Genomic DNA, 16,542 nt, shown 5'->3' on the forward strand with positions numbered 1-16,542 from the left:
CTTAAAAAATCTATTTTTTTTTCCTAATACAAATTAGACGTATTACGAAATAATCTTTTTTTTTTAAGTTCCTGTTAGATATATTGGCGGATTCAGCTTGCGTTGTGGCTTGCGGGTCTAAAAACTGAATTATTCAAACAATTTTGACAATCAATTTGCTGATAACATTTTTGCTCAAAAAAAATCACCTATTTGAGGGTACAACTTTTTTTTACCATCTTCCGGAACCAAATTTTGGTGGATTCGAAAATATAGGTCCTTAAAATTACACGTAAAAGCCGTATACAAAAAAATATCCTTATATCGAATTATTTCCAAAAAAAGTGTAGAATGACCGGGCTAATGTCATTTTTATTAGCTTAGCAACGCTGTAAAAACGTAAACAGGTTTTATATGTGAAATGGAATTGTTCTGTTTATAGCTCAGTAATAAAATATGAACTAAGTTTCCAAACTTTGATTCGTGCAGTGGAAGAAGTGAAGGTATGGTTTGAAGTATAATAATACGATATATACCCAATTATACTTTGAAGCGAAAACTTGTTTATCGTAAGATTGGTTTTTTGGAATCTTTTTGATTTTTTTTTCCATTCCAAATTTTTTTGTTACTTTTACGGTCATCCCGTAAAACCTATATCGAAAATACAAACTGAAATATAGATACACAGAAAAACCAGAAAAATAAGACCAGCGCTGGGAATCGAACCCAGGTCCTCGGCATTCCGTTCCGTCCGTCCGTTTCGTTCTGTAGATTGTTTATCGTAATCCCGTAAGAACTGTGCTATTGTCCGAGGGAAAAACTATCCTATATTTTTCCCCGGGATCTTAAAATATGTCTATAGGTAGGTAGGTACCAAATTTCATCGCCGGTTTTCGATTCCCACTACCAAGTTATCTACTTTTGACGAGCTGCAACCAAAGAATATATTTTATAAGGTAACGGCGCCTATTACCGGGGCTATCGAAATCGGCTGCCATCACCACGGCAATTTAAAATATATGCTTATAAAATTGATTATAAAATATTTTATAATCAAGCCGATCGATTTCATAAAAATAATATTTTACACGATCGAAGCTTATTTAGTAATCTAGTTGACTCACGGACCTATGAGCGCTAGTGTACCTATTTGAATGAATCAAAGTTCTCGCAATTCGTCTATTTCTGAAACGACACCGTAGTTCGACGATTTGCCATACTAACGCGAGACACCACATACAAGCGGACTCGAATCTTATTTAGTAGGTATTTTTCATAATAGTTATGGTTTTTAAATGGCTTTTGATAATTTTTGTGTATTTTTGGTTTGGCAATACGGTTAAAATGGAAAAAATACAGCGGCGATAGGCGCCATTTTTTGTTTTACTACGGATTGTAATACCAATTAAAGTGGTGATTTTGGTTCTTCATTCCCGGTATAAATCGTTTATCTTATTTGTTACAGTTATTCCAATCTTGATCTATTCGCGCTTTTAAAAAACTATATCCGTGGTATGAAAAGTATTAAGAAACTCTTAATTTTTAACAAAAACTTCAGTACTGAATTTGTAGTTTAGTGTAAGTTGTTTAAATATTGCGACAATTTTTTTATATTTACTTTGTTTGGTTGTAATAAGTATTTTTGATTTGTAATGCAAACACAACTCTATCCTATTGTTTTTATGGGTATGAATTAGATTTTACAATACACCAAATCAAGCTTATTATCGATGGTATGGTATATCGATGGGTCGTAAACCACCACCACCTCCACGTAATAGAATGTAGGTATGGGAATATTGACGACCCACACAGTTTTATTTGGGTTGGCGATAGGTTCTTAAATGAGTATCTATTACCGAGTGACATTTTATTTTTCTGTCAAAATAGTTCACATTTAGGATAAGTAAGTAGTAGAGTAAGTGTAGATATTTTGATAAAGTTGTGAATTTTACTCAGCACACGTATACATTAATATGTATACGTGTGCGTAAAAACAAAAAATAAAACAAAACATAATATATATATATATATATATATATATATATATTGTAGTATCAGTTTTTTATTTAGTTTTCTCAATAAAAAACTTGGCGTGCAATATAATATACAGAACCAATGCAATGCCATTTTTTTTTAATCCCTCGGTATTAAGTTCCAAATCATGAGTCGGGTTCCTATTACTTACCGATGGTAGAAAAATTCTGGTTTTTATACCCTCGGTAATAAAAGCTCAATTCGCGGTAATATAATCACTGCCTGTCCATTACCACAGTAATAGAAGATTTAGGTATTTTGGTTTCAATAATTATTTTATCAAATACTAATAACCAAAATGAGCCCGAAAAGTTACGACACTGAAAGTTCAACAAACGCTCTTAAAAAAAACTATTATCGTTTGTTAAGGAGCTTGGATACCCTTAATTTTTTGGATTAATTTGAAAACTTCCTTAAGTACCACGGTAATAGACGCGGTTACCTTAATCTAAAACTTTTTAACAAAAAAAATCGCCGAAAAAACAGAAAAGCAAAAAAGAAAAGCCCTTTTTAATTAACTTTAATCTAGGTACCAATTTGAATTAACTAGGTGCCTCAGCACGAGCCAGGAGGAGTGATAGAAGCCCATCAGCACTGATTTCAAATTGGTACCTAGATTAAGGTTAAATAAAAAGCAGCCAAGTGCGAGTCGGACTAGCGCACGAAGGGTTCCGTACCGTTATCTATACAACATAAGACATTAGCAAAAAAACACGTTTGTTGTATGGGAGCCCCCTTAAATATTGATTTTATTCTGTTTTTAGGGTTCCGTAGTCAACTAGGAACCTTTATAGTTTCGCCATGTCTATCCGTCTGTTTGTCTGTCTATCGCGCGGGTAAGCTCAGATACCGTTTTAGCACCTACTAGAAAGCTGTTATTTGGCATGAATTTTAATATTTTCTTCCTTATAGTTTTTAAGGCAGTCGGGTTTTTGATTTTTGTTAGGAATTTTTTGTTGGAGTCGGTTTTTGCTTCTAATTTTTTTTAGTTAAAATTCATGTGATGTTAATTAATTACAACGAAAAGAATTTCCCCAATTGACTTATCATAATGATCAAATTGATTCAGTAAGCAAAGCTTGTGTTATGGGTATTGGGTACCGAACACATGTAGAATCGTCAAGAAATTATCACAAAGTTTTTCTATTTAGCTACAACTTTTATTAACCGCCGCAGGCGTATTGAATTCTACTGTATAATTATTATCTTTTTTAACTGATATTAAACTTTTGTTCAACTTCATTTTACATAAATAAAATTTTATTGTGAACGAAAATCGCAAAGGTACGATACGACTACGATTTTGTTTGACATAATCTTAAGATCTATGTACCCAAATGGTTGTCTGGCTGGAGGAGATCGCTTTTAAGCGATAAGACCGCCAGTTGTCTACCCTGAATGTATGTCGAATATATAGATTTTTTGTACTGATTTGTGGTAAGAATATTTGTATTGTATGTTTGTAATCTTTGTCTTATTTAAATCTCTCCGGCGTCCGATAGCAGCACTAAAATAACACTGCCATCTGTAGTTATTTACTTGAAACAAATTTTCAGAGCCTAGAGAATATGGAGTAGTCAAACTAAAGTAACACCGCCATCTGTAGTCAGTTATTTGAAACAAATTTACGGCGTCATCTAGTGCTGAGTAGTCTTACTAAAGTTATAACGCTATTTGCCTTTGGTTACAGGCAACAATTATACAGCGCCTCTTACGGGGAGTAGGAAAAACTAGGCTTACTCAAATCTACCGTTAGATGTCGTGGCGAGCGACTTAGAAATTCAAATAGACTGTTTCGCAAAAGGATTATAATACGTTTAACCACTGACCAGTGGGGCGAAGTTCAGTCCAGTCCACAGCTCCAGGTACAAAAACGGGTGAACTGCGCAGCAACTTTGATTGAAAACCATCTTTAAAGATTAATAAGATTTAGCATATTATACCGCATTTATTTTATATTATTAATATATTATATTATTGTATAGTAGTTTTGTGTAACAATCAAAATGGAACGGTATAGTCTCTCCGCTTTCTAAAAAAAAACTAAAAGGAAGAAAATAAAGTCTAGTGGTCGAGAACTGTCCAGTAGCTAATTTAAACGCCACATTATTGAGCTGGGGTCGCGATTTGAATGGGTCCCGACTGTTGCACTTTAAATCAGCTACTTAACAGAGTTCTAGACCACTAGACTTATTTTCTTCCTTTTAGTTTTTAAGGCAGTCGGGTTTTTGATTTTTTAAATTTTAATGTTTTATTTTATACTTTTTGATATTTTTGTGAAACTGGTAGATTAAAAGAATTATAACCCATATATGTATATTTAGAATGGGCTTTAGCTTTCATTTGATACCCAATATACCCTATGTCACTCCGACAGTTATGACGAATCCAATGCTACCTCATAAGTATGTTTTTCTTTATGATGACAATTTAAAAATTTCAGAAAATTTTACGCGATTTCAGTGGGAAAAAATTATGACAATTTAATGAGGGCTATCGTTTTTTGTCTCACTAGATGGCGCACTGTTGCGTGAGGTTTTTAAGTGTGGCTTTCAGAGTCTGTTATTACGGGCGTTAAAACAAAGTTTAGATTAAAATCATATTTAAAACACCTTAAAACCGTACCATAAAAATATCCAGCAACCACAGTGTTGGTTAGTCCCGTTTTGTTCGGAAAAAAAGGGAGGACAAAAGTTTCCAAAAGACAAAACTGTCTCAAAACACAGACATTCATTGCCCCGTAACGCATAATTGGCATAATTAATTTCAGGTAATGCAAAATATTCACAAAAAAAGTCTAATTATAAATAAACCCGCGTAGCTCACCCAAAAACTATGAGATTTGACATTTCGGAGACCTCACGCTACACTAGCGCCTCTAGCGGCGAATTCATTCGCGATAGCCCTCATTCAATAAGCGTGACTGCAAGGCTACTCCGAAACTCGAAACTCGAAGTTCGTGTCGTGCGGTCCCTCTGACACTTATACTATTTAATTCTATTTGTTCTAAGATGATTCAAACGACACATGATGATTATGTAACTTTGTGAGGCGGTAACAATTTTTTTATTTTTTCCAACAGATATAATGCTTGAAAAAATTAAATCACATTAAAACTGCTGATTGTTCTCATATTTGAACTCAAATTTGCTAAAAAATTGTTAAGTTAACTTACTTTCTTGAATGAACGTCCTTACAATGTTGTTTCAATAGGCCGCAATTGCTAGAGGTGAGGGTTATCGGTAAAATAAAAACGGTAAAATAAACGAACTTATTATTAATTTGCAAGATTGTTCGTCAGAGTCGGAAAGTGACACACCAAATGTTGAATAAATTATATTTTAAAATTCAAATAAGACTTTCAGTTCGATAGCGTAACGTTTAAACCAACAAATAATGCTATTGCCTCTTTCAGCACTAGGTACATGCAAAAGTATCGATAGTTTGCGTAACAGTAGGAGGGACTCTAGTTCCGTCAGTTTGGCATCTGTCATTTGAATCATGTTAGACCAAATACCTATATGATAGAGATTTTTTTTATCGTACAACGGCAAAACCTACTAGACACTGGCAAAATTGTCCTCCAATGGACAGAGCCATATTTTTCTAAAAAACCAACCAACCAACCTATATGATAGGATTCGCGCTGTCATCGTTCATCCACCATTACCTCTCATATTTCGTTTTCTAGATTTTTTTTACCGTACAACGGCAAAAACTACTAGACACTGGTAAAATTGTCCTCCGATGGACAGAGCCATATTTTTTTTTAAGAAACAACAACAACCTATATTATGATAGTTATAAGAAATATTTGTACGCCCTGAACTTATTTTATACGAGTATAATGTATCTATCATCCAGCATTGTTATTTTATGTGTATATCTATTGTTCATCATCCCAGCCTATATACGTCCCACTGCTGGGCACAGGCCTCCTCTCAGAACAAGAGGGCTTGGGCCATAGTTCCCACGCGGGCCCAGTGCGGATTGGGAACTTCACACACACCATTGAATTGCTTCGCAGATTGAACCTATTGTTCGCTAATAAATTATTTGATTGATTGATTGACAAACTGTAATTCGGACAAATATTATTTTATTTTTATTGAAAATCTGAATCTGATGGGAAATAATCACCACTGCCCATGAGTACATACAGAACGACTTGCGAAATACATAATGTAAAGTACAATTCAATAGAATCTGTCAATTTTCTACATATTTAAGACACCCTATCGTGAGCACACTTGATTATATATGTCCCTGTTGTTGCAATTATCATCTAAAAGGAATCAAAAAAGAATAATAGTCACATCACAAAGCCTTAGGCAGCCCGGTGTTTATATTAGTAGGCTGGAAGTGTCTACAGGATTGTCAGATTCTATTGAATTGGAGTTTAGGTACAAACGCTCAGAAATAACCCTAATTTGGGCAGTCTGTTAACATGTGATGTTGCTTTCAGAATGCTCTTGCCGCGATTCGCCGTTGTTTTAGCTTTGACTTGGACCATGGTATTGGCCAGGCCCGAGGGCGTAAGTACCTTAACTAGCTTTAGTATTTGGCCCTATACAACGAAGTGCTTTGAATTTTGAGTTGAACGCTACCTATTCATTAATAAAATAGGAGCGTTGACGTTGACAGGCAGCTAGAGTTGCCAAAAAAGCATGTGTGGGTATCTTGTTGTCCCGTTGACGCTTATTATTATTTATACGACAGTGAGAGAGACGGAACGATACGAACTCCAATGTTAGAATTTCTTAGTAGCCCCCCTAACGTTGTTTAAAATAAATAACCTAACCAACAAAAAGTTGGAAAATCCCCGACTTTGTTATTTCAAAGTCCAAATATCTCAAAAACGGCTGAGCCGATTTTGATGGAACATGTCTAAGAAACGTCACTAGAAACCCTGATTATAATAAAAAAACCGCATTCAAATCTGTCGATCCGTTTAAGAGCTACGGTGCCACAGACAGACACACATAGCGGTCAAACTTATAACACCCCTCTTTTTTGCGTTGGGGGTTAAGAAAAACTGTACCTGAGCATTTCTAAAAAAGTTTGTACATTTGATTTACGACTCCGATTTGGGTAAAAAATTGCAGGTAGATAGAGTGAACGATACTGAGTTTAAATAACATAAGTCTCCCGAAATGTCCCAATTAATTTGTATGGAAAGAAATCCATAGAGTTTTGGTAACAAAAAAGGAAATTTCCATACAAACCAATTGGGACATTTTGAGAGACTATGTCATTACGACTCAGTATCGTTTACTCTACGTCAAATCGGAGTCGCAAATCAAATGTACAAACTTTTTTTGAAATGCTCACCCATGTGTTGCCAGTGATAACCTATAGCTCTGAGATATGGTTTTTTTTGGTTGTTGACCACTTTGTTTCCTTGGTTGGACAAATGAGGGCTAAATAAAAGACAGGCGAAATATCGCTAGATGGCGTTAGTAGTGAGGTCTATTTGACAGAAATAAAAGTCGAAATCTCTCATTAGGAAGGTCCAACTTCGACAAAGAGTTTCGCTCGACAAATTCAACTCGGATGGGCAGCGTTCGGGAAACTTCGTGATGTATTCTTATTACGAAGCATTCATATAACGTAAGACGTTTAAAGGGGGAGGGGTTCGAAATAAAAACAAAACAATGAGCAGTTTTGTTAATTTTTTTTTCTTACAGAAGCAGCTGTTAAGAAGAAGTGAAGATAAACCTGCGGTAAGATTACAGTAGATCAAACTGATTCATGTTTGACAACTTTTAATAATCAATTTCACTATGATTTTCTTGAAAAAAGTATGGGATGTCAACATGACATTAGTAGCACAAAGGTTCCACCTTGAATGCTTTTTGTTTGCAACATTTAAAAAAATACGTTAATTTGACTAATATTGGTAGGTATATAAGTGCGATATTGTAATCCGGTAGGGTACGTACCTATATTTGGTGCCTTTATCGCCACACCATAAGGCCAAAGCTTGAATTAAAAATTTAAAAACAAATATGTTCAAATAGAGAAGACAAGAAGAAGAGACAACGACAGTAACGCCTGCAGAAGGGGACACAACTACTCCAGGCGGGGAAACTCCCGAGGGAGGGGAAACTACCCCAGGAGGGGAAACTACCCCAGGAGGGGAGACGACTCCAGCGGGGGAGACGACCCCAGGGGGGGAGACGACTCCGCAGGGAGAGACGACTCCCGAGGGGGAGACGACTCCAGGAGGGGAAAATTCAACTGCTGATGTAAGTAATCAATTAGAGTATTAAATAAACTTCTTATAAACTTTCAACTCTTTAAGGGTTGAGTTTAATTTTTTTATATTGATTAATATTGGTGTGTAGTTGACTAAATAAGTGAGTTTCTGTTTCTGAGTATTTCTATAACGTTTTAAACTTTCGTGATTCTCACTCATAGTCAAAATACCATTTACGGGTCTTATCACGCTATTTTTACACAAGTCATATTTACCTCGACGTTTCGGCAACGTTACAGATGCCGTGGTCACGAGTAGACTGAAGTGTGGGGTGTCAAGTCTGCCTAGCAGCGCGAGTTCTTCGAACTACCCGCACTTGATCACTAATAGTACCTGCACTCGTATCACGAACTACCCGCACCTGGTCACTTTTATTAGTCACCCTATCACACCGACACACAACACTAACAACGTCCGATCGTCCCTCCGAACATTCATCCCGACGCCGACACTCATTAATAACAGGATTCCACGAAGATGAAAGCTTATACCCATCGTCCCGGTTATTTTCTTATGCTTTTTATTTCAACCGCTTCACGTACCATTCTTGAGTAAAAATGACGTTCCGAGGACAGAATTTTGGGATTGTGAAGCTCAATCCAGTGGTTGGGCCCTGACTCCAACAAAATTAAATGCTCGGCTATGGCTGACTTGTTTACCTGGCGATTTTTAACAGCTGCAATGTGTTCCTTGACCCTCTCAGCTATTGTTATTTTCGTCTGTCCGATATAGGAACTCCCACAACTACAATCAACCCTATAAACACCCGGTGTGTGGTTGCCGAAACGTCGAGGTAAATATTACTTGTGTAAAAATAGCGTGATAAGTCCCGTAAATGGTATTTTGATTCTGAGTATTTCTGTTAACTTTTAATTATATATTGTATAATTTATGTAATACCTATAGTTTTTTTTAATAATTACAATTTTTTATTATGCTTATTTCTCCTAGGGTGGAAAAGAGGCAGTAGCAAATGTAAGTTAATTTAATTTTTAGTTTTTCTTGAAGTATTTATTTTGTACAACAAAATTTAGTTAGTTTTTTTAACTATATACCTCCTTTTTTACAGCTAACGGTAATTATATCCGCGAATACCTGTAATCTTGTATGTAAACAGGAAAAAAAAGATAGAAATGAAATTATTGAAATAAAAACATTTTACGTCAGAAATTTACAGTTACGAAAAAAAGTAGTATCTTATAAAGTTAATTCTCTAAATCAAGTAAAAAATATATATTTTAAATAAGTAATTAATTGTGTACTTTATTTTACAGATGAGTGTAAGTATTATTAAACAATCAAAACACGATAACAAACATTAATATATTCATACATATATATGCCCCGGTCGGGAATCGAACCCGGGACCTCGAGCATTGCAGCTATGATTGTAGCCAGGTTCTCTAACCACTTGGCCATCCTGTCGTCAATAACACGTCAATAATTATCATTTGTGTAGTTTGTCCGTGGTTAGTCCAGCAAAAGTGTAATTCTTACAGTTATAAACTTTTATGTAAAAGTGTAATTCTTAAAGTCATAAACTTTCATGTAAAAGTTGCTTGCCCTGTTGTGTTTCGGCGTGGAGAGTAAGATAGCCGGTGAAATTACTGGCACTTGAGGTCTTAGGCCTCTAGGTTGGCAACGCATCTGCAATACCCCTGGTGTTGCAGATGTTTATGGGCGGTGGTGCTCTGTTACTATCAGGAGACCCACTTGCTCGTTTGTCATCCAGTCGAATAAAAAAAAAAGTTCGGGCAGTGTTTATTGTGCAGGTTTTTTACTTTTAATTTCATCCAAGACCGAAAATTTACCAAACAGCCAGCCAATAATCACGTAAAAAACCGAGATTATAAAAACTTTGTTTTCTGCGTAATCTAATGCCAATAATGATTGTGTCCAAATCATAATAAGGTTTATTTAGACATTTAGACTTAATGATCTTCTCGGACTACTAAATATTTTGTAACAAAGGTATGTTTTTTTAATGTTGTGCGTTTAGGAATTGCCGCTTTAACTAAAAGTAAAAATGTATAATATTTATATTTACTAATCCTATAAGTTCTATTTTAATTTATTTCTTTACGAAAATAAAATGAGTTCTACAAGTAGTGATGAAAATAGTCCAATGGGCACACCACAAACTCCTAACTCGTACCGCAGCATTTTTTATCAGTAAGGTTTATTTTTATTGCTATTAAAGTGTTAATTTTGTTTAGATTGTAGTTATTGTTATATAAACATATTGTGTCGAATAAATATAATGTTTTCGTTTTCTTTCCTTGCATATTTGGAGAAAAGCAGTATACAGTCCTCGGCAGGAATGTCATTTCGTGGATTCGTATCTATTGAAGGACTCAGCTACGTCTCGTCCTTCACAACTATACTCATCCACGAAATGGCTTTTCCCGCCCTCTGGAGTAATATACTACTTATTATTATAGTTGAAATATTGATCAAAACATTATAATAAGACTGTTATATTAATTATATAATCAATTATAAAAGTAAAATTTCACCAATTTCTTATCCCAAAATTTGGACATATACCATGAAAATCTTTATAACTTTTTTTTTATTTGAATTACAGCCAGACAGTGAAACGGTGGGTATTAGATTTTTTTTCTCCTTCTAATTAAACTGATTTATTGAAATAAAATTATAATTTAACCCTAAATGTACTTACTTTTCAGCCTGCGGTATTTATTAAATTTTAAATTATTCGTTTTATTACTTTATTTTAACAAAAAATATTAATATTCTTATTTTATTTTAGAATGTGGTGCGTATTGAATTTACGTGTTTGTTTTTTTAAAATATCAAGCCTCTAATTTTTTTTAGCAAGTTTTTGATAAGATATTGTATGTACCTACTTTTTTTGTTTAGCGAACTGTAAGTTCTATACTTTTATACTTATGCACTTTTAGTATAATTTTATTACGTTGAAATTTTAATTTTACAATATTATTTTACACAGAATTTATACGTAAGCTTTTAAAATAATTAATATGAAATTAATATAACATTGAATAATATACCTATCATCAATATACTTTTTTTTAAATAATTAAATTGTTTTTATTTATTTTCCATGTTCAACTCAACTGTCACAAAAGTAAGTATAAAAAGGAATTTATTTATATTTTGACCACCCCCAGCCTTACGAAATATTTATTAAGTAGGTTAGGTACGGTTTAATTTTTATCAACAAAATGTTGATAAATGACGATCACTTTATCGATAAGGGAATAGGCGCCCTCCCACCCCGCCCCCGCTACTCCCATGTCAAAAGCGTTACATTAATGATATTTATTTATTTTCATTTTAAATTGTTTTTTACTACAAAACTGATCTGTTATTTTTATTACAGTAAAAGGGAGTAAGTAATTTTCATTTATGTTTCTACTTATGAATTGATTTTCTAACATCTAAATTAATTATACTTATTACCCAAATATATTTTTAAAGGCGCCAGTAAGTGTTGTTATAAATTAAATTAATATTTATAATTTAAGTTATACGCCGATTTCATTTATACAAGAAGTTGTTACGTTAATTATCAATTCTGAATTAATATTCTAGTCGCATGTTTTAATAATAGTTACTATTTTTCAGCTTACCGTAAGTCGAGCTTAGTAAGAAAACAAACTTGGTAATTACTAAGAATTTACTTTATTTTAATTATAAATATGTTTCAGGAAATAGTAAGTATTTATTGGTTTTTATTTATTTTTATGAAATAATAATTACTTACTAAACAGTATAAACATTTATAAAAAAAAACTAACGTTATTATTTGGTGTCTTAGGTGAACGTAAGTTTCTTTTTATTTGTACATATAAGTAAATAACAAATTAACAAATCATCACTGCGTGTACTGTGATAACTCCACATCCACAACCTACGTATATAATATTTTATGCAACAGTTGTATAACAGGGTTCAAAAAAAATGAGTGGCGTGAGTTACGAGGTGAGCTTTAGCGATCATCGTAAGAAAAAGACGCCACGAGCTTTTTTTTACCGACGAATAAAACGGAAGAGGTTCTCAAGTCGACGCATATATATATTTTATGTATGACCACGCATAACTTTTTACAGAGTAGTCCGATTTTGATGATTCTTTTTTTATTGGAAAGCGTATACCCCGAGAGTGGTCCCATTTAAATTTGGAAAAAATATTCCTACTCTAGGGGTAGGAAAACAGGGGATGATTGATTGTTCAGTCGCTGATTGTACTGTATGACCAGGCATAACTTTTAACAGAGTAGTCTGATTTTCATAATTCTTTTTTTATTAGATTAGTGTATACCTTGAAGTTGGTATTATATACATTTGGAAAAAAACACCCCAAGGGTGGGAAAAAAGTATAAAATAAAAACTTTTTAACAAAAAAATTAAACCGCCGAAAAAAGTGAAAAGTAATGCACGAGCAAAGCACGAGCCAGGAGGAGTGATAGAAGCCCATCAGGTAGACGACTATAGGTCCACTCCTCCTGGCTCGCGCTGAGGCAACGACTTCAAACTTGTACCTAGATTAAGGTAAAACAAAAAAGGTATTATTTTTTGCTTTTCAGTTTTTTCGGCGGTTTAATTTTTTTATTAATTGACTTACTTATACAACGTTGCATACAATACTTTTTCTTCGACTGGGTACTTATGAATTACAATACAAAATTAGAGAAATAGTAAACTTTAAACGTTTTGTAATACTTTAGTAAAAAGTATGGCAAACGCAAAGAGAAGGTAAACAACAACAAACAAGTGAGAAATATGAAAATGTCAAAAGTTGTCTGTTAAATTTTATTATTGATTGACTTTTACGTGACGATGTTAAAAATACCCGTTACTTATGTTGGCAGGCTATGGATTATGTTCGGAAAGTTTTTATTATGTATAAAAACCATATAAAATATGTAACTGGCTGCACTTACTGACAGGAAAACACACGAATATCTTTTAAAATAATGAAGGTATTCAAAAATAAATGCAATCAACTAACTTAAAATGAAAAAATATTTTTGGGGTGTCTGAGGTTTTCAGGTATTTAATTAACACCTTGTATATATACACATATATGTATACAAGAATTGCTCGTTTAAAGGTGGTAGATGTATGGAACTAGTTTTAATTTTTTTCACTTTAAGGCTCAGTAGTTTCGTAGTCGTTTCTTAAGATAATATAAAAATGTATAAGTATGTGAATCCCTAACATTAAACCCGTTCATTTAGTTTGTCTCAAACTATACATGCAGGTTTTCATTTCTAATTTAAGCCCTTATTTGCCCCTATGTTTGAATTTATTTATGTTATATTACGTAAGGGTTATATTACTTAATAATTTATTATTAATCAATCAGTTAGTTATACTTTTATATCATTATTTATAAACAATTTCATTTGTGCTAATTGCAGTTAAACGTAAGTTCAACTAATATAGATTACTTAAATAAAGTGCACTGCTCTTTTATTGTTTTAAAATCATTAATTAAATGATTAAAATCCCATGGTGGCTCTGCTGTGCAGTGTTGCAGTATAATATTTTTTGTTCATTTTAATGTTTTTCATATATTTTATTTTTATTTTCTAGTTCACGGTAATATATTAAATATTTATTTTGTAGATTTGCATTGTTTTATAGTTTTTTGACACGAAATCACAAATAAAATATTTTTATTTTCCTTAGCTCCAGGTAAGCGAGTCATCATTACATTACTAATATCATAAAGGCGATTGAGTTTGTTGATTCCTCTTTCACGCCTTAATTTCTGACCCGATTGCCATGAAATTTTGCATAAGTACATGGTGTTAAAAGGTCAGAATAAATAATAGAATACCTTTCAGTGGCGTAGCGTTAGATATTTCCGTGGTAAAGCCGAAGCAAATATCCTTACATCTTTCATAAAATCTGTATGTCTTATTGTTCTATTTTGTAAATATTGGGCAAACGGGTGGAATGGAAATAGAGTTCTATGCTCGCAAAAAATTAACTGTTCCCGGGAGAATAAACAAATTAATCGCAGACAAAGTCGTGGGCAACAGCTAGTAATGTTATAATTTTACAAAAAAATATGGCAAAAATGTAATAATTTAAATTTTAAATCCTATACATTGTGATTTATTAACATTATATTATTTTCAATTAAACAGGACGGAAGCGTAAGTTTATTTTTATTTTAAGTAACAAAAAATATGGCGCTAGAGGAAAACTGACTTAAATCCTTTAGTTAGCTCATTTTACTTAAAGCCTAAAGTAAAGATTCTTTAATTTTTCTAAATTTGAAAAAATCTTGCTCACGTGTTCTTCAAATTAGAATTGATGATAAAATAAAATGAAAGTTAGATTTCATTTTGCAATTTTATTTTAAGCATCAAATTTTTATTAGACAAATTTTATCCCGAACAATGATCCTAAAGGTTATTATTAAAATAGTGGGTAAGACAATGAATTTTAGAAAATCTTTGAATTCAGTTTTGTTTATTTTAAAAAATAAAAAGGATAAAGAATTTAATCAAGTTTCCCTCCAGGTCCCATTATTTTTCCAGAATTTGTTCGTATTTTGAAGTATTTATTGATTATTTAATTTAATTTCATGAAAAAACATTTTCAATATCTCCTTTTTGCTTTTCTTTCAAAAAATTAAAGCTTTTCAGTTACCTAAACTTACTTGTGATTAAAATTTATGTAATTGTTTTTTATAGATGTTGGTGAGTAAATTGTTCGGTTTTCAATAAGAATATCAGTCTTATTAACACGAGTTCAAAAGAATTTTCAAGTGATAAATTGAAATAGTGAACAATTATGTAACAGGTCCAAAGTTAAAATAAGACTTGCAGTTAATTTTGATCCTTTTCTGAAGTTACGGGACAGTTAACATACCTACCCTAAATAGTTGATTGACCTATTATTATTAAATTATTTCTTAAACCTTTTATTAATTTACAGAGAGTAGTTGTAAGTTTTGCACAATATTCCTTACTGTAGCTGGCTTCTGCTCTTGACTTCGTTTGCGTAAAATTTGCTTTTGCAATCCTACAAATTTAATTTTCCATCCTTTTCGTCTCCAATTTCATATTTAAGTTTGCTGTTCTTATTTTAAGACTTAGTATGTAGTTGTGTATCTTGTTCGCAAAGTACAGAAGTCTCCAAATTCCCATTAAGGGATGAATTGTCGCGATGCGAAGCGACAGCTGATGATGAAGAGGTAAAGACAGGAGATGTTCAAGAGGTTTATTAAATGTAAGATAGAATGCATACAAAAACGAACTTGCCTTCAAGATCCCTTAGAGGGTTAAGTAAACAGGATAAAAATGTGTGATGAAACTGGTTATAAAACACTAATTAACTGCATTGTGAAGCTGTTATGATATATGATCGAATAGGTATTGATGTCAAAATAATGAAAATATTTAGCACTTAATATTTAGCATTTAATTATTAGTCTTGGTTTTACTTTTTTATGTACTTTAAGTTTAGGCTAATTATATAATATTGTAAATAGATATACTGATATAAATTATTTAGTTTCCGTTACTTGTAATTACTCGTAGTAACCTGAATATTAGGTTAAGGTTAGTAATAAATTATACTTCTTTATACAGAAATATAATACATACATAAAAACATTTTTAGTTTATAATTAGTAGCTGCAATATTTCATTTCAGTTCTCTTATTTCAAAACTATTAAAAGTTTTACCCTTCTTACGGTTGATTTTAGAAAATTACTCACGTAATTTTTAATTTTCATTTTATTTTATGGAATCTAATTTTGATTTTCTAAAAAAAAAAACTAAGCTTTCACATTTCTACCCCTTCAGCTCTTTGAAGTTCATTTTTTCTCTTTGAGTTTTTTGTAATCTGTTTTGTCAAATAAAATGATGAAAACTAAAATGAATTATTCCTCTTTACAGTCTGAGGTGTGTATAATGTTTTAACATAACTATGTATTAAGATTTATAATTATAAAATGTAACTCTATATGGCTGTCTGTTCTCAAGACCCTTTTAAACAGTTTTTTAATTGTATTTTAAATAACTTTTAGCAATGGGTAAGTTACAAGTAAAAAGTTCATACATAATTTAAAAAAAACTAGTAAATTAATGTTTTTAAAATAAACTAAGAATGAACTAACAAAATATTCTTATTTTCACTTAGAACACAGTAAGTAAAAAATATTTTAAAAATATCCTGTTAACTACGTAATACTTGACTTTTATAATTATTTATACAAATAAGAATCAAAAACTGTTGAAAGTTGTGAATTTTAGTTG

The 16,542-nt window shown here is 32.3% G+C and overlaps 1 protein-coding gene across 1 annotated transcript; it reads left to right on the forward strand.

The window, feature by feature from the left end:
- The first annotated feature begins 373 nt into the window (after window positions 1-373).
- On the forward strand, window positions 374-9,259 carry LOC141443731 (uncharacterized). The gene is made up of 5 exons (XM_074109079.1): window positions 374-482; window positions 6,482-6,551; window positions 7,704-7,739; window positions 8,037-8,264; window positions 9,227-9,259. The coding sequence occupies exons 2-5, from the start codon at window positions 6,483-6,485 to the stop codon at window positions 9,257-9,259; spliced, it is 366 nt and encodes a 121-aa protein (XP_073965180.1). The 5' UTR covers window positions 374-482; window position 6,482.
- Window positions 9,260-16,542: the final 7,283 nt, after the last annotated feature.

Source organism: Choristoneura fumiferana, chromosome 28, assembly GCF_025370935.1.
Source record: "Choristoneura fumiferana chromosome 28, NRCan_CFum_1, whole genome shotgun sequence".
In the NCBI taxonomy this organism is placed as follows: Eukaryota; Metazoa; Arthropoda; class Insecta; order Lepidoptera; family Tortricidae; genus Choristoneura; species Choristoneura fumiferana.

Excerpts from the sequence above, each read along its gene's own strand:
- LOC141443731 (XM_074109079.1), top strand. The coding sequence starts at position 6,483 with ATGCTCTTGCCGCGATTCGCCGTTGTTTTAGCTTTGACTTGGACCATG. Across the intron at positions 6,552-7,703 it reads TATTGGCCAGGCCCGAGGGC|AAGCAGCTGTTAAGAAGAAG; the intron begins GTAAGTACCTTA and ends TTTTTCTTACAG. Across the intron at positions 8,265-9,226 it reads GGGAAAATTCAACTGCTGAT|GGTGGAAAAGAGGCAGTAGC; the intron begins GTAAGTAATCAA and ends TATTTCTCCTAG.